At 45.2% G+C, this 26,870-nt stretch overlaps 1 protein-coding gene across 2 annotated transcripts in view; it reads right to left on the bottom strand.

Moving 5' to 3' along the window:
• ccdc85ca (coiled-coil domain containing 85C, a) overlaps positions 1–26,870 on the bottom strand; it is a 262,047-nt gene that overhangs the window by 90,633 nt on the left and 144,544 nt on the right. For both annotated transcript variants that reach the window (XM_043697135.2, XM_043697133.2), the window contains exon 2: positions 9,124–9,200. In XM_043697135.2, the coding sequence (XP_043553070.2) occupies positions 9,124–9,200 (77 nt within the window). The remainder of the gene's footprint in view (positions 1–9,123; positions 9,201–26,870) is intronic.

Genomic DNA, 26,870 nt, shown 5'->3' with positions numbered 1-26,870 from the left:
TTCTTCCTCTTTTTGCAATTCTGGTGTACTGCAGTGGCCCTTTTGAATAGTGTCTTGATGCAACTTCTTTTGTGTGTGTTGGAGTGATTGCTTTCATAGTTTAGGACTTGGTCTGTGTTTGTGGCTTTCCTGTATACTTTTGTAGTGAATTCTCTGTTCGGTGTTCTCTGTACCATCACGTCTAGGAATGGGAGTTGGTTGTCCTTTTCTTCCTCTCTAGTGAATCTGATTCCTGTGAGTGTGGCATTGATGATCCAGTGTGTGTTCTCTATTTCTGTGTTTTTAATGATTACAAAGGTATCATCCACGTATCTGACCCAGAGTTTGGGTTGAATTTGCGGTAAGACTGTTTGTTCTAACCTTTGCATTACCGCTTCAGCTATGAGTCCAGAGATGGGTGAGCCCATTGATTTGTTCATATATTTAATTGTTGAATGTGAAGTGTGTTGTGAGGCACAGGTCCAGTAGTTTGAGTATGCAGACTTTGTTGATAGGTTCCCCGTCTTGTTATCTGTTCTGTATGTCCAGCAGGTTGACTATTGTTTCTCTGGCTAGGGTTTTGTCGATCAAGGTGAACAGTGCCGTTACATCGAATGAGACCATGGTTTCTTCCTTGTCTATGTGTATATTTCTGATGTCCAAGAATTCCTGTGTTGACTGTATAGAATGTCTGGATCCGCTGATCAGGTGTTTCAGTTTCTGCTGTAGTTCTTTAGCCAGTTTGTGTGATGGTGTCCCTGGTAGTGATACTATGGGTCTGAGTGGGATGTCTGGTTTGTGCACTTTAGGTAGTCCATAGAATCTGGGGGTGTTATTGCTTTCAGGTTTCATTCTCTGTAGGTCCGACCTGGTTATCTGTCCGTTTTTTTGTAGGTTCCTCAGTGTGTTGTTTATCCTATTGGTGAGCTGTGGGGTGGGGTCAAACTCCCTCTTTTGGTAGGTGTTGGTATCTGCAAGTAGTTGTTGTGCTTTTTGGATGTACTCTGCTTTGTCCAGGATAACCGTCATTCTGCCTTTGTCTGCTGGTAGTATGATTATGTTCTTATCGTTTCTTAGTGCTTTTAATGCTTCCCTCTCCTTAGTGTTGAGGTTGTGTGTTTGTCTTTTCCTTGTTATCAGGTGTACGATACTTTGTCTCACTGTTTGTTGTGTCTCTTCTGTCAGTCCATTGTTCCTGAGTGTGCATTCTAGTGCTGCTAGGAAGTCTGCTGTCTTGGTGTCCCTGTGGTTGTAGTTGAGTCCCTTGGCCAGTATTGTTCTTTCCGTGTCTGTGAGCTGTCTGTGGGAGAGGTTTCTAATCCAGACATGTAGATGATACCTTTGTAATCATTAAAAACACAGAAATAGAGAATACACACTGGATCATCAATGCCACACTCACAGGAATCTCGATTCACTAGAGAGGAAGAAAAGGACAACCAACTCCCATTCCTAGACGTGATGGTACAGAGAACACCGAACGGAGAATTCACCACAAAGGTACACAGGAAAGCCACACACACAGTCCTAAACTACGAAAGCAATCACTCCAACACACACAAAAGAAGTTGCATCAAGACACTATTCAAAAGGGCCACTGCAGCACACCAGAATTGCAAAAAGAGGAAGAAGAACACCTATACAATGTATTCGCCAAAAATGGATACCCGCGCAATTTCATCAACAGATGCTTAAGGGATAAACAACGGAATGAGGACATGCCACAACCAAAAGGACTAGCCACACTACCATACATCAAAAACATTTCTGAACTGACAGCCAGACTACTGTGACCACTAGGACTCATAACAGCACACAAACCAACAGCCACTCTCAGACAACAATTCACCAGGACGAAGGACCCGATACCCAGCATGAGCAAAACCAATGTAGTGTACAAAATCCCATGCAAGGACTGCACAAAATACTACATAGGACAAACAGGAAGACTGCTAACGGTCCACATCTATGAACACCAACTAGCCACGAAACGACATGACCAGCTATCCTTAGTAGCCACACACTCAGATGACAAGCAACATGAGTTCGACTGGGACAACACTACTATTATAGGACAAGCCAAACTGAGAACAGCCAGGGAATTCCTAGAGGCATGGCACTCATCCACAGATTCAATCAATAAGCACATCGACCTGGACCCAATATACCGACCACTGCAGCAGACAGCTGGAACTGACAACCGGAAGCGGCAGATACAAATCACTATAAATACCGGAGGAAACATCACAGAAGCGCTTCACAGGAGGCTCCCAAGCACTGATGATGTCACCTAGGCAGGGGACAAAACATCTGCAACACAAATTCCCAGCTCGGCAAACAGAACCACAACTATCAGTCACCCTGCGTTTCCACAGTAAAGCACAACTATGCAGCCAGTATAAGTGCAGGCTGCAAAAGACCCCATAAGAACACAATTTGCAAACACATGGAGCTCATTCAGAGGCACAGATAGGAAATATAAACATTTACCTCTCCTCAAAATGTGCAAAAGCTCTCCTATTTCGACAGGTTATAAGGAGCAGCACTCCATTCTTACTCACCTTCCCATGCTGACTACCTTTCATGGTTATTTTAATTTATTAGGATATCACTTCATAGTCAGAAAGAGTTAGCAACTTGCACCACTGGGATTAGATTCAAGGTTTCAATCTTAAAGCAAGACTCATATATATGCAAGAGTTCTGCATCAAACAGATTTCACGCAGTCGCAATCAATTTTTGTCAAGCATGAACTAAGCGAGCTATCTTTCTAATTTAACATTTAGCTGCTAATCTCATTTAGAGGTGCCATATGGTAAAGCACCAGTTATAATTTTGCCAAAGAAGCCTGAAATTTGGAAAATAAACAGAAAATGCTTGAAACTCCCAGCAGGCCAGGCAAAACCTCTGGAAACACTGCCATTATTTCTTCAGTAGTGCTGTTCCTGTCAAAGCTCATGGATCTGGAGCACTCCCTCTCCTTTTCTCTCTCTCCAGTAACAGACTGATGTCCTCCCAAACTAGCAAGGTGTCTCTGCAGAAAGTAGATTGAGGTTTTTAACATTGGAATGAAGCACAGATGGCTGAAAGAATATGTCTGACTAGGAAAATGGACCAGATGGCCTACTTCTTTAGAGACCGCAATTTCCCTTCCCACATGGTTAAAGATGCCCAACGCATCTCGTCCACATCCCGCACCTCCGCCCTCAGACCCCACCCCTCCAACCGTAACAAGGACAGAACGCCACTGGTGCTCACCTTCCACCCTACCAACCTTTGCATAAACCAAATCATCCGCCAACATTTCCGCCATCTCCAAACGGACTCCACCACCAGGGATGTATTTCCCTCCCCACCTCTTTCCGCCTTCCGCAAAGACCGTTCTTTCCGTGACTACCTGGTCAGGTTCACGCCCCCCTACAACCCACCCTCCCATCCTGGCACCTTCCCCTGCCACCACAGGAACTGTAAAACCTGCGCCCACACCTCCTCCCTCACCTCTATCCAAGGCCCTAAAGGAGCCTTCCACATCCATCAAAGTCTTACTGGCACATCCACTAATAATATTTATTGTATCCGTTGCTCCCGATGCGGTCTCCTCTACATTGGGGAGACTGGACGCCTCCAAGCAGAGCGCTTTAGGGAAAATCTCCGGGACACCTGCACCAATCAACCACATTGCCCTGTGGCCCAACATTTTAACTCCCCTCCCACTCTGCCGAGGACATGGAGGTCCTGGGCCTCCTTCACCGCCGCTCCCTCACCACAGACGCCTGGAGGAAGAACGCCTCATCTTCCGTCTCGGAACACTTCAACCCCAGGGCATCAATGTGGACTTCAACAGCTTCCTCATTTTCCCTTCCCCCACCTCACCCTAGTTCCAAACTTCCAGCTCAGCACTGTCCCCATGACCTGTCCTACCTGCCTATCTCCTTTTCCACCTATCCACTCCACCCTCTCCTCCCTGACCTATCACCTTCATCCCCTCCCCCACTCACCTATTGTACTCTATGCTACTTTCTCCCCACCCCCACCCTCCTCTAGCTTATCTCTCCACCCTTTAGGCTCTCTGCCTTTATTCCTGATGAAGGGTTTTTGCCCGAAACGTCGATTTTACTGCTCCTCGGATGCTGCCTGAACTGCTGTGCTCTTCCAGCACCATTAATCCAGAATCTGGTTTCCAGCATCTGCAGTCATTGTTTTTACCTATATCATTTCAAATGTATAGGCAATATTTTGTGGTTGATTAGTGATTGAATACTTATGCCTGAGGCATTCTGCTCCCGTCCAACTCATTACCTTGGGCTCACAGGACTGCAATTTCACTGTCTGGGTGATTTACTTCTCTCAGACTGGCAAAGGACAAAGCAGTGGTCAGCTGCAATCAACAAATAGAAATTCTCACTTTGAATTGCACTCAGGAGGTGTTAATGGTTCACGTTCTGCTGAGTAGGGTGGTTGTCAACTGGTTCAACAGTAAATCAATGCCTCTCTGCGCAAGGTGGAAGACTAAGGGGAATAGAGAGATCATCAGTACAACCGATTGGATTTGGTGCAATCGTGAGTGCCCTGTCCAGGATACCTTTCAGGCAGAGAAGGCAGCCACGTGGGAGGACTTCCTCGTGGGTCAGATCCAAATCCTAGTCCAGTTGGCAAGCCACAGAACTGGGCTGTGATAATCTGAGAGGACGATTGCTCTGACTGCCTCCTCCTTGCCTTCTTGTCCATACTGCACAGGAGAATACAACTTGGGTTTGCCATCTACAACTAGTGTTACCCCAAAGTGGTCTGCAACCTTTAAGTTCAGGACCCCTACATATCTTGTGAAATTCTGTGCACCTCCAGCCATACAAATAATACATCATAATTCACTAATGAACAAAAGAATGAAAATGCAAACTGATTTAATTCTTATCTTTTCTATAAATGGAGAAGGACATTTTGAACAAGTTTTTAAAAACAATTGGCATAAATTTCAATTGACCTGAAAATCACATGAAACGCTTTTGGGATGTTTGAGGAACTCTTAGGCTCCAGGGAACCATGGCTGTAAAACTCAGCCCTCGATCAAATTAAGATAAATAATTACGGTTCTTAGAGGCGTTTCCAACAAAAATGACTGGTGAGAAAGACATCTGGTAGCAGACAAGAGCCAACCAGCTGAAAACTGACTGACATGAAACTGGTTCAATCGTCACGCTGTTGGTCAGTCAAGCCCAACCTGGCTTCTCTTTAACAGTTGTAAAGAACAGGTAAAACCAATCATGATCTGATGAAGAGTGAGAGCCTGCACATATTGATTACAGGCTAAGCCCTCCTTTATTCAATATTATACAAAGACAGCAGAGGGAGGATGGGCAGACCTGAATTGTAACTTGTCGCACCGTAAAGAAATGGTGATTGAGTACAAGAAAAAAGCCATTTATGAAAGCGTTCCACTGAACATGCGGGGTAGCATAGGATTCTGCTAGTTGAAGGCAGGCCAAGGACTCCTCATGTCATTGCAAGTATAAGCCGTCTGAGGCCCGGGAAATGTCACACACTATTCAGCCATGATAAACAGAATCAAAGAATCTGCTGTTGATTCTGAACAGCAACACAGACCTGTCCGCATTCCTCTGATGCACATCATCAATTCAGTCTCTGCTTTTGCATTGGAGCGAGGCAGATCTAAAGAGAGTGATGGCAAATATAAATGAACAGCCGGATGGAGAGACTGCAGTTAGGAGATTGGAACAAAAGAAAGGGAATACAGGGTCCGGGATAGTGATAAAAGAACCTTCTGTTCTGGTTTCAGAGCTATCAAATTCAGTGAGTATTTGTCGATTCCTAAATTAGCCATACTGTTTCTGGTTATAGTATAGCTTTCATAGTTGACACATTCAAGCAGTAGCTTTTGTTGTAGGGCTTTTGACATTTTCCTCAGTTGTTCTGTCTTTGAATTTGACAATCCAAATTTTATTAGGCTGGGATTGACAGAGTTTCGGCACCAAGGGCATTGTCAATGGATGTGTCCAATTCTCTTCTGAAGTTTTGTAGAATCATTCACAACCAGTTGACAATTTAAAGAGCATTCTAAGATCAGTCAATTAGGGTGGGATATGCATATCTTGCAATGGCAATCCAGTGGCTTTCCTGGCTATTTTTACACTGCTATCCCACAAATTACCAGACTCTTTGCATTCAAGTTCAAAAGGGAGACTGATAAAAATAACCACCTTCAGTGGTGAAGTGAGACGGCGATGACAAAAATATAGCAGAAGCCACAAGATTGCAGAAAATAGAAAAGGAATAGAAGCTGGAAACAGAATTTCATTTGAGTGCACTTTCAAACGTTTTCTCAAAAGCTATACTTTTTGATGAGCTGTAACCAACATGCCAGCTGATGTCTAACAAGTGTCTTGTACAAGTTCAACATTACCTCATTGCTCCTGTACTTATTTTACTGTTAATAAATCCAAGAAAACTGTAGGCTTTATTAAGTCTTCTCACCACTTGTCATGATGTCACAGATCCATAAAGCTATACAGCACAGAAACAGACCCTTTGGTCCAACTCACCCATGCCGACCAGATATCCCCGATACCTCCAAACCCCTCCTACGCATACACCCAACCAGATGCCTTTTAAATGTTGTAAATGTACCAGCCGCCACCATTTCCTCATTCCATACACTCGCCACCCTCTGTGTGAAAATGTTGCCCCTTAGTTTCATTTTAAATCTCTCCTTTCTCACCTTAAACCTATGTCCCGTAGTTTTGGATTCCCCCACCCCGGGGAAAAGACAGTGTCTGTTTATCCTATCCATACCCCTCATGATTTTATAAACCTCTATAAGGTCACCCCTCAGCCTCTGATGCTCTAGGGAAAACATCCTCAGCCAATTCAGCCTCTCCCATAGCTTAAACCCTTCAACCCAGCAACATCCTTGTAAATCTTATCTGAACTCTTTCAGGTTTCACAACATCCTTCCTATAGCAGGGAGACCAGAATTGCATGCAATATTCCAAAAGTGGCCTAACCAATGTTCTGTACAGATGTAATATGACCTCCCAACTCCTATACCCAATGTACTGACCAATAAATGCAAGTATACCAAATGCCTTCTTCACTATCCTATCTACCTGGGACTCCACTTTCAAGGAACTTTGAAACTGCTGAAACTGCACTCCAAGGTCTCTTTATTCAGCAACACTCCACAGGACCTTATCATTAAGTGTATACTAGGAGAAAGTGAGGACTGCAGATGCTGGAGACCAGAGTCAAGAGTGTGGTGCTGAGAAAGCACAGCAGGTCAGTCACCATCCAAGAGCAGGAGAATTGACGTTTTGGGCCTGAGCCCTGTATGCGTCCTGCCCTGATTTGCCTTTCCAAAATGCAGTATCTCAAATATATCTCAATTAAACTCCATCTGCCACTCCTCAGCCCATTGCCTATCTGATCAAGATCCCATTGTACTCTGAGGTACCACTCCCTCCGTGACTCCCTCGTCAGGTCCACACACCCCACCAACCCAACCTCCACTCCCAGCACCTTCCTCTGCAACCGCAAGAAATGCAAAACTTGGGCCCACACCTCCCCCCTAGGCCCCAAGGATCCTTCCATATCCGCCACAAATTCACCTGCACCTCCACACACATCATTTTCTGCATCCACTGCACCCGATGTGGCCTCCTCTATATTGGGGAGACAGGCCGCCTACTTGCGGAATGTTTCAGAGAACCCCTCTGGGATACCCGGACCAACCAACCAACCACCCCGTGGCTCAACACTTCAACTCCCCCTCCCATTCCACCAAGGACATGCAGGTCCTTGGACTCCTCCATCGCCAGACCATAGCAACACGACGGCTGGAGGAAGAGAGCCTCATCTTCCACCTAGGAACCCTCCAACCACAAGGGATAAACTCAGATTTCTCCAGTTTCCTCATTTCCCCTCCCCCCACCTTGTCTCAGTCCCAACCCTCAAACTCAGCACCACCTTCCTAACCTGCAATCTTCTTCCTGACCTCTCCGCCCCCACCCCCACTCCGGCCTATCACCCTCACCTTAACCTCCTTCCACCTATCGCATTTCCAATGCCCCTCACCCAAGTCCCTCCTCCCTACCTTTTATCTTAGCCTGCTTGGCACACTTTCCCCATTCCTGAAGAAGGGCTCATGCCCGAAACGTCGATTTTCCTGCTCCTTGGATGCTGCCTGACCTGCGGCGCTTTTCCAGCAACACATTTTCAGCTCTGATCTCCAGCATCTGCAGTCCTCACTTTCTCCTACTCTGAGGTAACCTTCTTTGGTGTCATCTGCAAATTTACTAATTCTTATGCTGTCCTTCCACCTTCATTGATCTGTGCGCATGTACACACAGGTACTTCTGCACCCCTTTTCAAACTGTACCCCTTCTTTTATATTGTCTATCCATGTTCTTATGACAAAGATGCTTCATCTAGCAGTTCTTTGCATTAAGCCTTAACTGCCACCTAGCAGCCCACTCCACCAACTTGTCAATGTCCTTTGGAGTTCCACACTGCTCACACTTCACAATTCTTCCAAGTGTAGAGTCATCTGCAAACTCTGAAACTTTCCACTGCACATCATGATCTAGATCATTAATATATATATCAGGAAAAGCAAGGGTCCACATACTGACCGCTGGGAAGTTCCATGATAAACCTTCCTCAACCAGTTTGAATCCACATTGCTACTGACTTGAATTTCTTGAAAGGCATTGTCAACTTTCAGTAATTTTGCATTAATGTGTGCATAGGTCCAAGTGATACAAATAATGTATCTGCTCAATACAAACATACCAAACAGTTAGAAATGACATTCTACAAACCATACTGTTGAAGTGGCCCCACATTACTGATGTGCACCAATGGATTTGTCATTGACTTGTTATCACGCTTCCTCGGGTAGTGAGCATTAGTTAGACATTAGAAAACTTTGTTGCAATTGCCAAACAAGGGCTCTTCATGCCATGAGTTTGTATTTAGACAATACTCAATGTATGAAAGCATGATGCAAAATCTCTGCCCCGGTTTCATTTTCAGGGGAAGGCCTTCCACTAATCACTGCAAGCACTGACTGATGATGGAGAATTTTACACATTAGCCCAATGTTCAGACCAGGCGTCTGGTGTGACAAACCTGTGCTAAAATCTTGTTGTCTTCTTCCAGTAACTTGACTTTACTCTCGAGCTGCCTGATGTAGGCTGAAGCTGGATCTGTAAAAGAAAAGCAAGATGGGAGTCAGGAAAGGTGACTGATGGAAATCTCCCCACTGTCAGTAATGAGTCCTCCCTTCTTAGATTTCATATGGAAGAAAGTGAAGACTGCAGATGCTGAAGATCAGAGTCAAAACGTGTGGGGCTGGAAAAGCACGGTCGATCAGGCAGCATCCGAGGAGCAGGAGAGTTGACGTTTCAAGCACAGCATATTCATCAAGGATGGCAGTGGGCCGGGGGGGAAGGCAGCTAGGAATGCAATAGGTAGATAGATAGGGTGATGGTGATAGGTTGGAGTGGACGGTGGAGCAGATAGGTGGGAAGGAAGATGGACAGGTAACATAATTCAAGAGAGTGGTGCTGAGTTGGAGGGTTGGACCTGGGATAAGGTGGGGGGAGGGGAGATGAGGAAACTGGTGAAATCCACATTGGTTCTGTATGGTTGGAGGTTCCCATGGCGGAAGATGAGGTGTTCTTCCTCCAGGCATTGGGTAGGTAGGATTTGGCATGGAGGCGGCCCAGGACTTGCATGTCCTTGGCAGAGTGAGATGGGATTTAAAGTGTTCGGCCACAGGGTGGTGGGGTTGTTTGGTGTGTGCAGCTAGGACATGTTTTAATGAAACGTCCCGCAAATTGACGCCCTGTTTCCCCAACGTAAAGGAGACCACATCAATAACAATGGACACAGTAGATGAGGTGTTTGGACGTGCAGGAAACTCTCTGCCGGATGTGGAAGGATCCTTTGAGGCCTTGGATGGAGGTGAGGGGGGATATGTGGGCTCGAAATGTCGACTCTCCTGCTCCTTGGGTGCTGTCTGACTGGCTGTGCTTTTCCGGCCTCACATGTCTTTACTTAGATTTCATACTGTCATACAGCAAAGAAACAGGCCTTTCGGCCCATCCACGTCTATGCTGACCAGCAAACACCAAATCACTGTAATTCCATTTATCTGTACTTGGTCCTTAGCCTACTATTGCCTGGCATTTTAAGTGTTTATCCAGGTGCTGCTTAAATGTTGTGAGAGTACCTGCCTCCACCAACCTCTCCGGCAGAATCTTCCATATTTCTATCACTCTCTGGGTGAAAAAACCTTTTCTCAGATCTCCTGTAAACAACTTACTCATATTAATCTACCACTTGTTTCATTCCTTTAAATGCAGGAACTCAGTGCAGAATTTGTAGTTGGTACTTCTCAAAAGGACCAGAAACTGAAAGTAAAAGAACCCAGTTACTCAAAAGTTTTGCTCCTTTCTTACAATTTCCAAATTATCTTCATTGCCTTAAATATGACTAAAGACACAATGAGTTAAATGTTATCTTGGGAGGAAACATTGCAGCATGGGCAGTCCATTATCCAGTGAGCTGGTTATGTAATTAAACAACAAGTTCAGAACCCGCCCCCCCACCAACCCCGGTTCTCACCCTACTAACTTCCATATACATCGCATCATCCTCTGCCATTTCCGCCACCTACAAACAGACCCCACCAACAGAGATATATTTGCTTCCCCACCCCTATCTGCTTTCCATAAATACCCTCTGCGATTCCCTTGTCAGGTCCATGCCCCCCACCAACCCACCCTCCCCTCCCAGCACCTGCCACCCGAAGGAATTGCAAAGCCTGCACCCACACCTCTCCCCTCACCTCCATCCAAAGCCCCAAAAGAGCCTTCCACATTCATCAGAATTTTACCTGCACTTCCACACGTCATTTACTGTATCTGTTGCTCCTGATGCGGTCCCCTCCACATTGGGGTATAGGACGCCTACTTGCAGAGCGCTTCAGAGAACAGCTCTGGGACACGTGCACCAACAAACCCCACCAGCCCGTGGCCGAACACGTCAACTCCCCCTCCCACTCTGCCGAGGACATGCAGGTCCTGGGCCTCGTTCATCGCACTCCCTACCCACCCAACGCTTGGAGGAGGAACACTTCATCTTCTGCCTTGGGACCCTCCAATCCCATGGCATCAATGTGGATTTCACCAGTTTCCCCTCCCCCACCCTATCCCAGTTCCAACCTTCCCAATCGGCACTGCCCTCATGACCTGTCCTACCAGTTCATCTTCCTTCCCACCTATCCACTTCACCCTCCTCTCCGACCTATCACCATTACCCCCAGCTCCATCTACCTATTGCACTCTCAGCTACCGTTTCCCCCAACCCCACACCCCTCCCATTTATCTCTCCACCCCCTCGGCTCACAGCCTCATTGCTGATTAAGGACTTTTCCCCAAAATGTCAATTCCTCTGCTCCTCAGATGCTGCCTGAACTGCTGTGCTTTTCCCATACCACACTCTCGACTCTAATCTCCAGCATCTGCAGTCTTCACTTTCGCCTGGCTATTTAATTCAGTTGATATTAGCATAATTGGATAGAGTGAGTTTTTTTTTTAAGTATTAATTTGAGTGATTGTGGTAATCACTGGCAATGTCAGTATTTAATAGGCCCAGATAGCTTCGTCAGTAGAGCATCAGACTTTTAATCTGAGGGTCCAGGGTTCAAGTCCCTATTCAGGTGATGCATATAATTGAGGTAAAGGCAGTGGCCTGAGAAAGTTAGAGTTCCCTAATTACTTTGGGGTGGCACGGTGGCTCAGTGGTTAGTACTGTTGCCTCACAACTCCAAGGACCTGGGTTCAATTCCAGCCTCGGACGACTATCGGTGTGGAATTTGCATGCTCTCCTTATATCTGCATGGGTTTTCTCCCGGTGCTCCGGTTTCCTTCCACAGTCCAAAAATGTGCAGATTAGGTGAACTGGTCATGCTAAATTGCCCATAGAGTTAGGTGCATTAGTCAAGGGTAAATATGGGGAATGGGTCTGGGTGGGTTACTCTTCGGAGGGTCGGTGTGGACTAATTTGGCCGAAGGGCCTGTTTCCATGTTGTAGGGAATCTAATCTAATCTAATCTTTAATGCCAATCCCTAAGTACCCACAGGGTAGTTAAAAGTCAATAACATTGCTGTGGGTCAATGTAGGCCAGACCAGGTAAGGACAGCAGATTTCTTTCCTAATGGACATTATTGAACCAGATTGTTAAAAAAACTAATCAAAAATGGTTTTGTGGACTCTGCTTTCGTGAATTCAAACACCACCATCAACCATGGTAAGAGTCAAACCCAGGTCCCCAGAACATTACCTAGGTCTCTAGATTAATAATATCACTAGACTATCACATCCCCCAAGGTTATACTGCTTGCTTTACACTACTGACCATGAGAAAATTTCCATTCCAATATATTTGACAAACATTGCACAAAAATTGAATTTATCGAACAAAGAACACTTACATCCCAGGAACAGGCCATTAGGACCTCCAAGCCTGAGCCGACCCAAATCCACTGTCTAAACCTGTCGCCCAATTCTTAAGCATCTGTATCCCTCTGCTCCCCACCTACTCATGCATCTGTCCAGATGCACCTTAAATGAATCTACCGTGTCTGTCTCTATAACCTCTGCTGGCAACACGTTCCAGGTGCCCACCATCCTCTATGTGAAGTATTTTCCACGTGTATCCCCCTTAAAATTTTCACCTCTCACCTTGAAAGTGTGACCTCTCGTTATTGAATCCTTCACCCTAAGAAAAAGCTTGTCTCTATCCACCCTGTCCATACCCTTCATGATTTTGTAAACCTCAATCAGGTCCCCCTTCAATCTCCCTTTTTCTAACGAAAATAAACCTAAACTACTCAACCTCTCTTCATAGCGAGCACCTTCCATACCAGGCAACATTCTCTGCACCCTCTCCAAAATGTCCACATCTTTTTGGTAATGTGGCGACCAGAACTACACACAGCACTCCAAATGCAGCCGAACCAATGTCTTGTACAATGTTAACATGACTTGCCAGCTCTTATACTCAATACCCCGTCCAATGAAGGTAAGCATACCATATGTCTTCTTGACCACTCTATTCACCTGTGCAGCAACCTTCAGGGTACAATGGACCTGCACTCCCAGATCTCTCTGTCCATCAACTTTTCCCAAAGCTCTTCCGTTCATTGTATAATTCGCTTGAGAATTAGTCTTGCCTAAATGCATCACTTCACATTTGTCTGGATTGAAAACCATCTGCCTCTTTTCTGCCCAACTCACCAGTCTATCTCTATCCTCCTGTATTCTCTGACAGTCTCTTATACTTTCTGCTACTCCACCAATCTTCGTGTTATCTGCAAACATGCTGATCATACCAACAGTGCCCTCTTCCAGATCACTTATGTATATTACAAACAGCAGTGGCCCCAACACTGACCCCTGTGGAACACCACTGGTAACCTTTCTCCATTTTGAGAAACTCCCTTCAACTACTACTGTCTGTAAACCTGTTGCTCAACCAGTTCTTTATCCACCTAGCTAGAACAACCTGCGACTTCACTTTCTCCATTAGTCCATCATTGGGAACCTTATCAAACTGTCTGATTACCTCTGATCAGACAGTGGGAAAACAACAACACATCTCCGTTTGGGTGATCAGATTAGTCCCAGGATGAAACTGGATTATGTTCTTGGATACCACACGGACCGAATGGATTTACTCTCACTTTTGACAGAAACAAGAGAAGGGACTGGATCGGAGCTCTGCAGGAGGGTTGGCATAAAGATTTTGATGTCAACTTCCAATTACGTGATACAACTTGAACTTTCAGTGTAAAGGTTGGGGAACCTTTTGCTTGTTGCCTCCCAGTGCATGAAGTAGATGAGCAGCTGTCTGCTACACACACACACACACACAGACATTGTAATCGGCTCATGTCATCCTGACCCAAGCTGACGGCACAATGCCAGGCTGGCAAAAGGAGCAGTCAGTGAGATAGACCGAGCTTAGGAGGACATGACTCCGTTCCCAAAGTTACATTCCTTCACAGCAACAGCACAGACAATACAATGTTTTATTAAAACATGAAAGAATAAGAGATGACCTGAAGCAGAAGGGGTTGTCAGAAGCTTAAAAGACATTAGAATCTGAAATGATGCTTAGCTTGAGGGGTTCTGAAGAGAGCAAGATGCAGAGAAACATTTGCAACAACAGATTGGGTTGCAGCAGGTTCCTATTAAAAATCAACAAGTATTCATGCACCACAATTAAGGGCTAAATTGCAGCCCTGTTTTTCATAATTGATAATTTAAATTTCTCAGCAGCAAATCCTTTATTTGGTGTTTTACTTCCCTTGCTTATTTTAAAATATATAGTCTCTTTTTTGGCACGGAAAAAAAACCCTGAGTTATCAAGAGATGACTGTATTAAAGTTGTTTAATTTATATAACAGGACACAAACAGAAGGAAGATTTAAAGAGTATCTTTCAAACTCGCAGGATGCCCTGCGAATTTGCTGCAAAAAACAAAGCTTTTTATCTTGCACTAAACAGGACTAATGTAAGAATATCAAATGTCAAAGGGAACAACAGTAGGTGTATTCCCCATGGTACTTCTTGACCAGAGTCAATTTGCCATTTTTAAAAATTTTTCCCTTGGTGCATGCTCCATGGAAACCAGAATCTACGTGTCAACCAATTAGCACTCTGTTTCTCAAGCAATATCAATCATTGTTCCCTTCAAATTTTGCAGCTGTTATGTCTGTCCTGGCGAGTGCAATGCAAGAAGCTTTAACAATGTGTCTCCTTTTCCATGATACTAAAAATGTTTCAGGAACTACAGTAATGTGGAAGGCATGATGCCCAATGACGGCACAGCAAGTTCCCATAAACAGCAATGTGATCAACCTGTTAAAAACTTATTAATGGGATGTGGGTGTCACTGGCCAGGCCAGTATTTATTACCCTAATTGCCCAGAGGGCAGTTAAATGTCAACTGCATGGCTGTGGGTCTGGATTCACGTGTAGGCCAGACCAGGTAAGGATGGCAGTTTCCTGCCCTAAAAGACATTCATGAACCAAATGGGTTTTTCCTGACAATCGACAATGGTGTCATGGTCATCATTAGACTCTTAATTCCAGATAAGAATTGGGCGGCACGGTGACACAGTGGTTAGCACTACTGCCTCACAGCACCAGAGACCCGGGTTCAATTCCCGCCTCAGGCGACTGTCTGTGTGGAGTTTGCATATTCTCCCCGTGTCTGCGTGGGTTTCCTCCGGGTGCTCCGGTTTCCTCCCACAGTCCAAAGATGTGCAGGTCAGGTGAATTGGCCATGCTAAATTGTCTGTAGTGTTAGGTAAGGGGTAAATGTAGGGGTATGGGTGGTTTGTGCTTCGGCGGGTCTGTGTGGACTTGTTGAGCCGAAGGGCCTGTTTCCACACTGTAAAGTAATCTAATCTAATCCATATATACTGAATTCAAAGTTTACCATCTGCCATGGTAGGATTCAAACCTGGGCCTCCAGAACATTACCTACATCTCTGGATTAATAGTCTAGTGATTAAACCATTGGGTTGTCAGTCCCCTACCTGTTGAGAAACACGGTGCTGATTGGTCGACAAGTGCCATGGAGCATGCACCAGGGAAAAATCTTCCCAAACATTTGTGTCAATTCAAATGAGAGATAAACAACTGAAAGTAAAATATTGGTCAGGAGAATGTTTTATCTTCTTCTTCAAATTGAAGCATGGGATTTTTGATGTCTGATTGAGAAGGCCTCAAAATAACATCGCATCTGACGTCACAGCAATCCTGCAATACAGCCGGAACTGAATATACAATGTTCTGATTCAGAAGCAAATAATGTTTAAGAAATAAATTTCCAATCAATTTCTGATTCCAAGACCAAGCATCGACACTCATTGTTCTTCACTGCTGTTGCTTCTCAAACATTTAATCGTTATTTTTTTAATATAAACCACATTTGTAAATAAAAAATGCTCTAGCATTGTGATGATAGATCCATGTGGGTCTCATTGCATGCGTTAACTGTTGACTTTGTCACTGGACTGGATACGTCACAAATTGAATTTCTATGCAGGAATATATTCCGCATAGACAATAAATTTGTAGTGCTAGCAGTGCATGAGTTGAGTGAATTTCTGTGTGTGCTGACTCTCCAGGATTTTAGTTTTTTGATGTCTACTAAGAATATTCTTTTTTGTAATAAGAACAAAACTCCCTCAGCATCTGACACAGTCTTTCAGAAATTAAAGCATTTGAAGGCCTGTTACTTAGCCTGCAACCCAACCCCATATCCACGTCCCTGTCTTAAAGATGGTCTGTCAAAGTTTGCAAGGGGCTGTTCCTAGAGTGCGAATGTTTGCAGGTTCCATTATGCCTTCTCCTCCCACACCCCACCCCAATGAATGTCTGCAATTGCCCACAGGAATATTCCCTTCCGAAAGTCCAATGCTATCTTTACGCTTACAAGGTGCCAAAGGATGTGGTAATGTTTCCAGAATATTCCCTAAGAGTCTGACAATATTTGTGGCAGGACTCCTGAAATACCTCGATATTTTGTGGGGGAGCCACCAGAAATACAGGTGATGTGTCGAGGTGGCACTAATGTTTACATCGAAGTTTGAACATCAATTGTTGCTTCAAATGAGCAGGATAGGCTGAGCACAGGCCAAGAAGTCCCATTTGTGCAGAGTTGGGTTCTTGAAGAAACAGATAAAACTGCCAACAGGTATAAGAATAGGAAGGGTTTGGAGGGATATGGGCCGGGTGCTGGCAGGTGGGACTAGATTGGGTTGGGATATCTGGTCAGCATGGACGGGTTGGACCAAAGGATCTGTTTCCATGCTGTACATCTCTATTACAGCAATAATTCATAACACGCCTGCCTGCAATTCCATACCATTAACATTGTCGCAATTCCTCTACAAATTAACATTGGTGCCAGAGGCCACCTATTTCTGGCTACAATACAGCACACTAAAATAGGCTGTCAGGGCTATCTTAAAAGGAAGCGAGAGAAGGGTGCAATGAGTTAGGCAGGGAGTTCCAGAGTTTAGCATCTAGAAGGCATGGCCACAGGTTGAGGGATGACAATATTTGAAGTTGCCCTCGGGCACAAGCTAATCACCAACACAAGCAGGAAATATTCAAGTGTGACTCAGTGGTTTAAGTGCAGGGGCACGAGTAAAGCCGAATCAGACTTGAAAGGCAAAGTCTTACTTTATCTGATTACCCTATAGAGAGCTTGTGTAGACTTGAGAGGCTGAATGTCCTCTTTCTATGCTACAGCAAACTTATACGGGTTTTAGTACAGCATCTTTAAATAATAAATGTGTATGAATGTAGATCATAACCCCTACTTCCAACTAAAATCTCAAAGAAGGTTAAGATTACTTAGGCTCAACCAAGTAAGATGGAAAATTTAAAACTGACATATCAAAGTTTGTTTTTCCAAAGATTTCAATGACCAAGTTGATTGCTTGACGTCAAAATAGAGACAAAATCTTGAATCACTTAAGAAATAACAAATAGTTACACTGAGGTGAAGGAGGACATGACTGTCTTTTGGGATAAATGTATTATTATGGGCTTGTGGCGAAGGATAAAGAAAACTGCAATCCCAATCCTCCTACCTACAATGGCAAGCTGATTATGAACCAAATCCTCAGTTACGCCCTGTTGCATCAGTTCTCAGTTGTTGACAAATATTAGAAAGGTAAGTAGATAGGACTTGATGAAGTAGGTGGGGACTTGGGTGTAACATAAACACGAGCAGAGACATGTTAGATTGAACATGGTGCTTTTGACAAACGCTCTGAAATCTGATTGCCTTTCAGTGTGAATCACAACATTTAAGAGTTGGATAGTTCTGTGAGCACAGAAACAGACCATTCATTTCAATTGGTCCATGCTACTGACTAAATTCCACATGATTCTCTTTCTATTCCACCTTTTCTCATCTTAGCCCTTCCATACATCCATATTTCCTCTCAATGCGTGTCAGAGTTTATTTTTCCAAGCACCTAAGCTATTTTTGCCTCAATTACTTGTTGTGACAGCCAACTCCGCAGTCTCTTGAGTAAAGAGGTTTAATTGCATTTTAGGAAGTGGCAGTCACACGTGGGTGTGGGGCTGAGTGTAATTGTCACTTTATCTCTTGGGGAGAATTTTAAACAATATTTTCAGCAGCTGCTTTCTGGGGAAATACACCAAAATTACAGTGAAACAGTAAAGACTCAGAAAAGTTAATGGTCTGGTTTGCAAAACCGGTTTTACTGCTTATTGAAGGGCTGCCAGCATTCTTACCATTCCTTACGTTGAACATCAATGCCTTGATAAGCAGGTATAGAGCTGGAAATGTGTTGCTGAAAAAACGCAGCAGGTCAGGCAGCATCCAGGGAACAGGAGAATCGACGTTTCGGGCATAAGCCCTTCTTCAGGAATGGGGAAAGTTTGTCCAGCAGGCTAAGATAAAAGGTAGGGAGGAGGGACTAGGGGGAGGGGCAGGTATAGAGCCTTTCAAAGCAAAAACTGACAACTCCTAAAGTACGGCCCTGGCAGATACAGCGATGAGTGCCGCCCATTCTCTAAGTTTCACAACTTATTAAAAATGTAATAGGAGATGTTTGTCATGGCAACATCTATTGAACCCTCTGTTAGAAAGTGATGTTTAAGGCTGGAGTATCTTTCTGGACAGTACTAACTGGTAGTGAGTTTTGATCATCTGTCTTCAACTGAGAACAGGATACAAGAGATCACAAAGGCTTTGTAACTCTAAATATTGTTGGCAGCCAACACTGAGGTCATCATTTTGACAAAAACCCAAAGATGTAATGTTTTAAAAATAAATTACAATGAAGTAAATTAAGCTGATTCAGAAAATAAAGCATCTAGTTTGGTTCAAGTTGACTGGTCAAACATTTAATAAAAGTGACAAGGCATAGTTCCACCTTTCAGAGTGTATGGTATGGTCCAAAATACTACTACTTTTGGTATTGAACTCACAATAAAGAGGTGATGAAAAGTCAAGGGAAATAAGGGAATTTGAAAGCTACTATCAGATAAAATAACCATGAAACCAGTTAGATTGTAGTAAAACGTCACCTGGTTTACTGATGTCTTTTGGTCAAGTGAATTTACCACTGTGATGTGACTCAGACACTATGCGGATCATTCTTATTGCTGTGAGAGTCATTTATAAAAGTGGATGTGAGGAATATCGGATCAGATACAATACTATTGATTGGCACAGCGTGCTTGAAGAGACAAATGATCTACTCATGCTCCTATTTCTTATGGTCTTAAAGGGCAATAAATATGGGCCACATCCGTATCCTTCACACTCTGTCTAAAAACAAAACGTTTGGCAATTTCCATTAGCATGCCCATTGGTTGGTCGGTTTCCTGGTATGTGGAGTTGATTGGGGAGAAGGGGTGGACTAGGGTTGGTAATGCAACAGTTGCTCCTGCTGATCAAGAGCTTGGATTTTATGGAAGAGACCTACCTTTTCTTGTGCACACAATGTGAACATGCAACAACCTGTACTCATACAGAGCCTTTAAACATCCCAAAAGTACACAACAAGAACGTGTGGACCACATAAACATTATAAGCTTGAGGGAAGATGAATATAAGTTTAGTTTTTAAGGAGAGTTCGAGAGAATGACAGACAAGGTAAAGTGAGGCAGGGAGGAAATTCTTGAGCTTCAGAGCTTATCAGATGAAGTAACAGCCACCAATGGAGGTGGCATTAAAAAATTGGAAATCACACAACACCAGGTTATAGTCCAACAGGTTTAATTGGAAGCACTAGCTTTCGGAGCGCCACTCCTTCATCAAATGGTTGCCTGATGAAGGAACGGCGCTCCGAAAGCTAGTGCTTCCAATTAAACCTTTTGGACTATAATTTGGTGTTTTGTGATTGTTAACCTTGTACACCCCAGTCCAACACCGGCATACCCAAATTATGACTACCTTCATCATTAACAGCCACCAATGGAGGTGGCATTAAAAAATTGGAAATGACAACACCAGGTTATAGTCCAACAGGTTTAATTGGAAGCACAGTAGCTTTCGGAACGTCGCTCCTTCATCAGGTGGCTCATCGGAAAACCACCTGATGAAGGGGCGGTGTTCCGAAAGCTAGTGTGCTTCCAATTAAACCTGTTGGACTAAAACCGGTGTTGTGTGATTTTTAACTTTGTACACCCCAATCCAACACCGGCACCTCCAAATCTTAAAAAATTGGGAGTGCCTAGTGGGGGCCAAAACTGGACAGGAGGACATATGTTGGGGTCTTGGGCCAATTCCAGAAATAAAGAGGAGCAAGGCCATTGAGGGACTTAGAAAGCAATTTAGAGTTGAGGGATTACCAGACCAATGCAGGTCAGCAATAAGGGTAAACTGAACTTGAAGCAAGAGTTAAAAAGTGTGGCGCCAGAAAAGCACAGCCGGCTGGGCAGCATCCGAGGAGCAGGAGAGTCAACGTTTCGAGCATAAACTCTTCATCAGGAGATGGCTGCAGGATTTTGTGTTCAAGTTTATTAAGAGTGGGAAGTTATTCTGGAACACACAGGAATAACCAAGTTTAGAGGTAATGAACCTACAAATAAAAACATGAGACTTAGGATCAGAAGTAGGTCATTCAGCTCCTCTAGTCTGCGCTAACAATCAATAAAATCATGGCTGATCGGACTATGGGATTGACGCCAAATCCCTACTCAAATGAATACAGATTCAAAACTCCACCTATGACTACCTTGAAAATATTCACTGAATCTTCTTCCACCACTTTCTGTGGATGAGAGTTCCAAAGACACTCAACCTCTCAGAGAAGAGGTTTCTCATCATGTCAGTCTTAAATGGATGACCCTGCATTTTTAAGTTGTGTGGCTATTTCTTGTGTCTCCCACAAGGTGAAGCTCTTTTCAGCATCCACCCTACCAAGTCTATTTAGAATTTTATGTTTCAATAAGATAACCCTCATTTTTCTGAACTCCAATGGATACAAGTCCAATCTCTGACTGATCTTTACGCATAAAATAGTTACCCACCACCCCGACCAAACCAGAACACTGGTTAAAAACATGAATGGTGATTTCAGCAGCAACACACAACCAAATGGCAAGAAATTGAGATTCAAAAGTGAGGCAAAAGTCAAAGCTCCCCCATTACTGACAAAGTTTTGGCACCAAAGGTCAGAAGAAAAGGGTTATTTTGCCAAATTCCACCCCTTTCTGCCCATTCCACCAATTTCTCTCCTGAGTGGTATTGTTTCATGCACGACTGTTCACCATCCAATACCAAAAGTGAGGACTGCAGATGCTGGAGATCAGAGTCAAGAGTGTGGTGCTGCAAAAGCACGGCGGGTCAGGCAGCATCCGAGGAGAAGGAGAATCGATGTTTTGTGCACAAGCCCTTCAACAGGAATGAGGCTCGTGGGCTGGGGGCTGGGAGATAAATGGAAGGGGGGTAGGATTGGGGGAAGGTAGCTGAGAATGCCATAGATAGATGAAGGTGGGGGAAGAAGGTGATAGATCAGAGAGGAGGGTGGAGCGGATAGATGGGAAAGGTGATGGACAGGTCAAGAGGGCAGTGCCGAAATGGCGGCTTGGGACTGGGATAATATGGGTGAAGGGGAAATGAGGAAACTGGTGAAATCGACATTGATCCTGTGTGGTTGCAGCATCCCAAGGCGGAATATGAGGCGCTCTTCCTCCAGGCGTTGGGTGGTTAGGGTTTGCTGAAGGAGGCCCAGGACCAGCATGTCTTTGGCAGAGTGGGAGGGGGAGTTCATACGGTCATAGAATCATAGAGATATACAGCATGGAAACAGACCCTTTGGTCCAACTCGTTCATGCCAACCAGATATCCCAAATCAATCTAGTCCCTTGCCAGCACCCAGCCCATATCCCTGCAAACCCTTCCTATTCATATACTTATCAAGATGCCTCTTAAATGTTGCAATTGTACTAGTCTCCACCACTTCCTTTGGCAGCTCATTCCACACACATACACCCTCTGCATGAAAATTTGCCACTTAGGTCTCTTTTATATCTTTCCCCTCTCACCCCAAACCTATGCCCTCTAATTCTGGACTCTCCAACCTCTGGGAAAAGACTTTGTCTATTTATCTTATCCATGTCCCTCATAATTTTGTAAACCTCTGTAAGGTCACCCTCAGTCCGACGCTCCAGGGAAAACAGCCCCAGCATATTCAGCCTCTCCTCATAGCTCAAATCCTCCAACCCTGGCAACATCCTTGTATATCTTTTCTGAACTCTTTCAAGTTCCACAACATCCTGCTGATTGGAAGGAGACCAGAATTGCACACAATATTCCAAAAGTGGCCTAACAAATGTCCTGTACAGCCATCGGACAGTGGGGTTGGTTGGTGTGGGTGTCCCAGAGATCCCCAAAATAAAAATTTGCCTATCTCAGTACTAAATCGATTTAATAACCCAGCCTCAACAGCCCTCTGAGTTATATAATTCCAGATTCACTACCTCCTGAGAAGAGGAAGTTCCTCCTCAGGTCTGTCTTAGATGGGTGATCCCTCAATCTGAGATTATGCTCTCTGGTTATGGAACCCACCCACAAATAGAGGCAACTTTTCCACATCTACCCTGTCAAGTCCCCTAAAAATCTGAGTTCTGAAGAAAGTCACTGGAGTTGAAGTGTTAACACTGTTTTCTCTCCACAGATGCTGCCAGACCTGCTGAGTTTCTCTGGTAAGTTCTGGTTTTGTTTCAGATCTTCAGCATCTGTCATCCTTTGTTTTATTGTTCCCTAAGTAACCTCTATGTTTCAATAAGGTCACCTCTCATTCTTCAACACTCCGAGTTCTATTCGTACCACTCACTTATCCTCTCCTCTCTTCTTGGTATCAGCCTTGTGAACATTCTCTGGACTGACTCCAATGTCAGTATAGCTTTGCTAAGATACAGGGGCCCAGAACAGTTCACAGTATTCCAGCTGTGGTCTGACCTGAGTGCAGCACAATACCGGCAATGGGCTGATCAGCTAAATGGTGCTATTCTGTGCAGTAAAAGAGTCAATGTAGCTCTACCCTCCAAACATGAGCTTTAATTCCAAACATTTTCTAATTGGCAACTTGATAATCGGGCGGATGCTGCTCTCATTCAGCAGTCTCAAGTACGCTCCGTGGAATGTGAGCAGGAATAACAAACCTGCCCTTTTTAGTTCTCCTGCCCTTCTAATGTATGGAGTCTCATTGTATTGCCCCAAACCCAGCCAGCCCGTGACAATAACAACTGGGAGATATTTGTGCAAGCATCAAGGATGTTGTTTTCTGCAAATTAAGGAACAGCTTGATAGGTTTTCTTCTGTGATAGAGATGCAATATCGACTGTTTTCATTTTAATAACACCCCAGCCACAGAACTCGGTTGAACATTATGTTCCTTAGGCAGGGCAATGAAAACAAATCACTTCGGTGTAGGTCAGCACAAAATGTCATAAGGTATTTGTGTGGCTTAGGGAGTTCAGAAATTGTAAAAAAAAAAGCCTCATCATTTCACTGGAAGGGATACAATCGAAGTACAGAATGAACATTAATAGTACAGTCACGGCTGCAGTTAAAGACAGAGTGGAACTCAAGAGCTCTTATGGAATGGGAGAAAGAACCCAGAATGATAAAGGTATCTGACCACATTCTCAGGGCATAGCTGAATTGCTTCATAACCAATGAAATGCCTTTGAGATGAATTCACTATTGTTACATGGACAAATACAATGCCCACAATGTACATGACGTTTCACACCCAGCGAGCAAGATAAGTGATAAGATTATCTTGTTAATGGTGGTGTGTGAGGTGGAATAGCAATGCTGACTTATGCCAGATCATGGCAAGCAAGGTCTACAAACCAAACTGCACCACCTACTTGAAAATTATAACATTTTGATTCATGGGGTATGTATAGTTGGAGCAGCAGCAATTTTGTATTTCACTTTTTTCTTCTCTTCTCCTCCCTCTGCTGGGTGGATTTCCACGGTTCTTCAGAACTTATTAATTATATTGTGACTTGAACATCAAGCAGCTACATTTCTGGGATTCTCGACAGGTTTCTTTCATGAAGATACTTAACAGTGAGAGTATCAACAAACTAGTAACTGGCTTATCCCCACATGGTGATCAGGATCAGAAGTGAAGAATATTAAACACCAGAGAAGCGGTGTCATTGGAGGAATGATAATATTGGTGCCTCCCTGAGTGGTACCGTGTAGACAGCAGTATCAATGTTTGTGTGGAAGTAACGTCACTAAACCAATTCAGGGTGTGCAACAGAGTTCCGGACAAGGGATCTTTTCTTTTGCCCTCAGGGGATCTTTTGTTTCATTGACTTGAATGTTAGGCTGACTGCTCCCAACTAAGGTAAAAATTCTGGATCAGTGGTGCTGGAAGAGCACAGCAATTCAGGCAGCATCCGAGGACAGGCAAAATCGACGTTTCGGGCAAAAGCCCTTCATCAGGAATAAAGGCAGAGAGCCTGAAGCGTGGAGAGATAAGCTAGAGGAGGGTGGGGGTGGGGAGAGAGTGGCATAGAGTACAATAGGTCAGTGGGGAAGGAGATGAAGGTGATAGGTCAGGGAGGAGAGGGTGGAGTGGATAAGTGGAAAAGGAGCTGAGCAGGTCGGACAAGTCCGGACAGGTCAGGGGATCGAGTTGCTGGAGGTTAGAAGCTAGGATGAGGTGGGGGAAGGGGAAATGAGGAAACTGTTGAAATCCACATTGATGCCCTGGGGTTGAAGTGTTCCAAGGCGGAAGATGAGGCGTTCTTCCTCCAGGCGTCTGGTGGTGAGGGAGCGGCGGTGGAGGAGGCCCAGCACCTCCATATCCTCGGCAGAGTGGGAGGGGGAGTTGAAATGTTGAGCCACTGGGCGATTTGGTTGATTGGTGCAGGTGTCTCGGAGATGTTCCCTAAAGCGCTCTGCTAGGAGGCGCCCAGTCTCTCCAATGTAGAGGAGACCGCATCGGGAGCAACGGATACAATAGATGATATTAGTGGATGTGCAGGTAAAACTTTGATGGATGTGGAAAGCTCCTTTGGGGCCTTGGATAGAGGTGAGGGAGGAGGTGTGGGCGCAGGTTTTACAGTTCCTGCGGTGGCAGGGGAAAGTGCCAGGATGGGAGGGTGGGTCGTAGGGGGGCGTGGACCTGACCAGGTAGTCACGGAGGGAACGGTCTTTGCGGAAGGCGGAGAGGGGTGGGGAGGGAAATATATCCCTGGTGGTGGGGTCTGTTTGGAGGTGGCGGAAATGTCGGCGGATGATTTGGTTTATGCGAAGGTTGGTAGGGTGGAAGGTGAGCACCAGGGGCGTTCTGTCCTTGTTGCGGTTGGAGGGGTTGGGTCTGAGGGCGGAGGTGCGGGATGTGGATGAGATGCGTTGGAGGGCATCTTTAACCACGTGGGAAGGGAAATTGCGGTCTCTAAAGAAGGAGGCCATCTGGTGTGTTCTATGGTGGAACCGCTCCTCCTGGGAGCAGATACGGCGGAGGCGGAGGAATTGGGAATACGGGATGGCATTTTTGCAAGAGGTAGGGTGGGAAGAGGTGTAATCCAGGTAGCTGTGGGAGTCGGTGGGTTTGTAGAAGATGTCAGTGTCAAGTCGGTCGTCACTGATGGAGATGGAGAGGTCCAGGAAGGGGAGGGAGGTGTCAGAGATGATCCAGGTAAATTTAAGGTCAGGGTGGAATGTGTTGGTGAAGTTGATAAATTGTTCAACCTCCTCGCGGGAGCACGAGGTGGCACCAATGCAGTCATCAATGTTGCGGAGGAAGAGGTGGGGAGTGGTGCCGGTGTAATTACGGAAGATCAACTGCTCTACGTAGCCAACAAAGAGACAGGCATAGCTGGGGCCCATACGTGTGCCCATGGCTACCCCTTTGGTCTGGAGGAAGTGGGAGGATTCAAAGGAGAAATTGTTAAGGGTGAGGACCAGTTCGGCCAAACGAATGAGAGTGTCGGTGGAGGGGTACTGTTGGGAACGTCTGGAGAGGAAAAAACGGAGGGCTTGGAGGCCCTGGTCATGGCGGATGGAGGTGTAGAGGGATTGGATATTCATGGTGAAGATGAGGCGTTGGGGGCCGGGGAAACGGAAGTCTTGGAGGAGGTGGAGGGCATGGGTGGTGTCTCGAACGTATGTGGGGAGTTCCTGGACTAGGGGGGATAGGACAGTGTCGAGGTAGGTGGAGATGAGTTCAGTGGGGCAGGAGCATGCTGAGACAATGGGTCGGCCAGGGTGGTCAGGCTTGTGGATCTTGGGAAGGAGGTAGAACCGGGCAGTGCGGGGTTCCCGGACTATGAGGTTGGAAGCTGTGGGTGGGAGATCTCCTGAGGTGATGAGGTTCTGTATGGTCTGGGAGATGATGGTTTGGTGATGGGGGGTGGGGTCATGGTCAAGGGGGCGGTAGGAAGACGTGTCCTCGAGTTGGCGTTTGGCTTCAGCGATGTAGAGGTCAGTGCGCCAGACTACCACTGCGCCCCCTTTGTCCGCTGGCTTGATGGTGAGGTCAGGATTGGAGCAGAGGGATTGGAGGGCTGCGCGTTGTGAGGGTGAGAGGTTGGAGTGGGGTCGACAGGTTGAGGCGGTTAATGTCCCGGCGGCAGTGCTCCCAACTAAGGCAGGCCTGCATTCATAAGCTTTTGATGGCAATGAAGGAGGAAAAAAATTGGGAGATCTTTTGGAAGACATTCCAAATGATGTGCGAATGATGGCTAAAAATTGAACCAGCAAGAGGCAGAGATCACATCCACATCATATTTGAAGGTAAGGAATGGATGAATATGAGTCAGCTATTCAGCTC

This window comes from Chiloscyllium plagiosum, unplaced genomic scaffold, assembly GCF_037043375.1.
Source record: "Chiloscyllium plagiosum isolate Xiang-an unplaced genomic scaffold, Cpla_swu_hap1 HiC_scaffold_8, whole genome shotgun sequence".
Lineage (NCBI taxonomy): Eukaryota > Metazoa > Chordata > Chondrichthyes > Orectolobiformes > Hemiscylliidae > Chiloscyllium > Chiloscyllium plagiosum.
The sequence above is the reverse complement of the archived record's forward strand: the minus strand, read 5'-3'. Positions and strand labels throughout refer to the sequence as shown.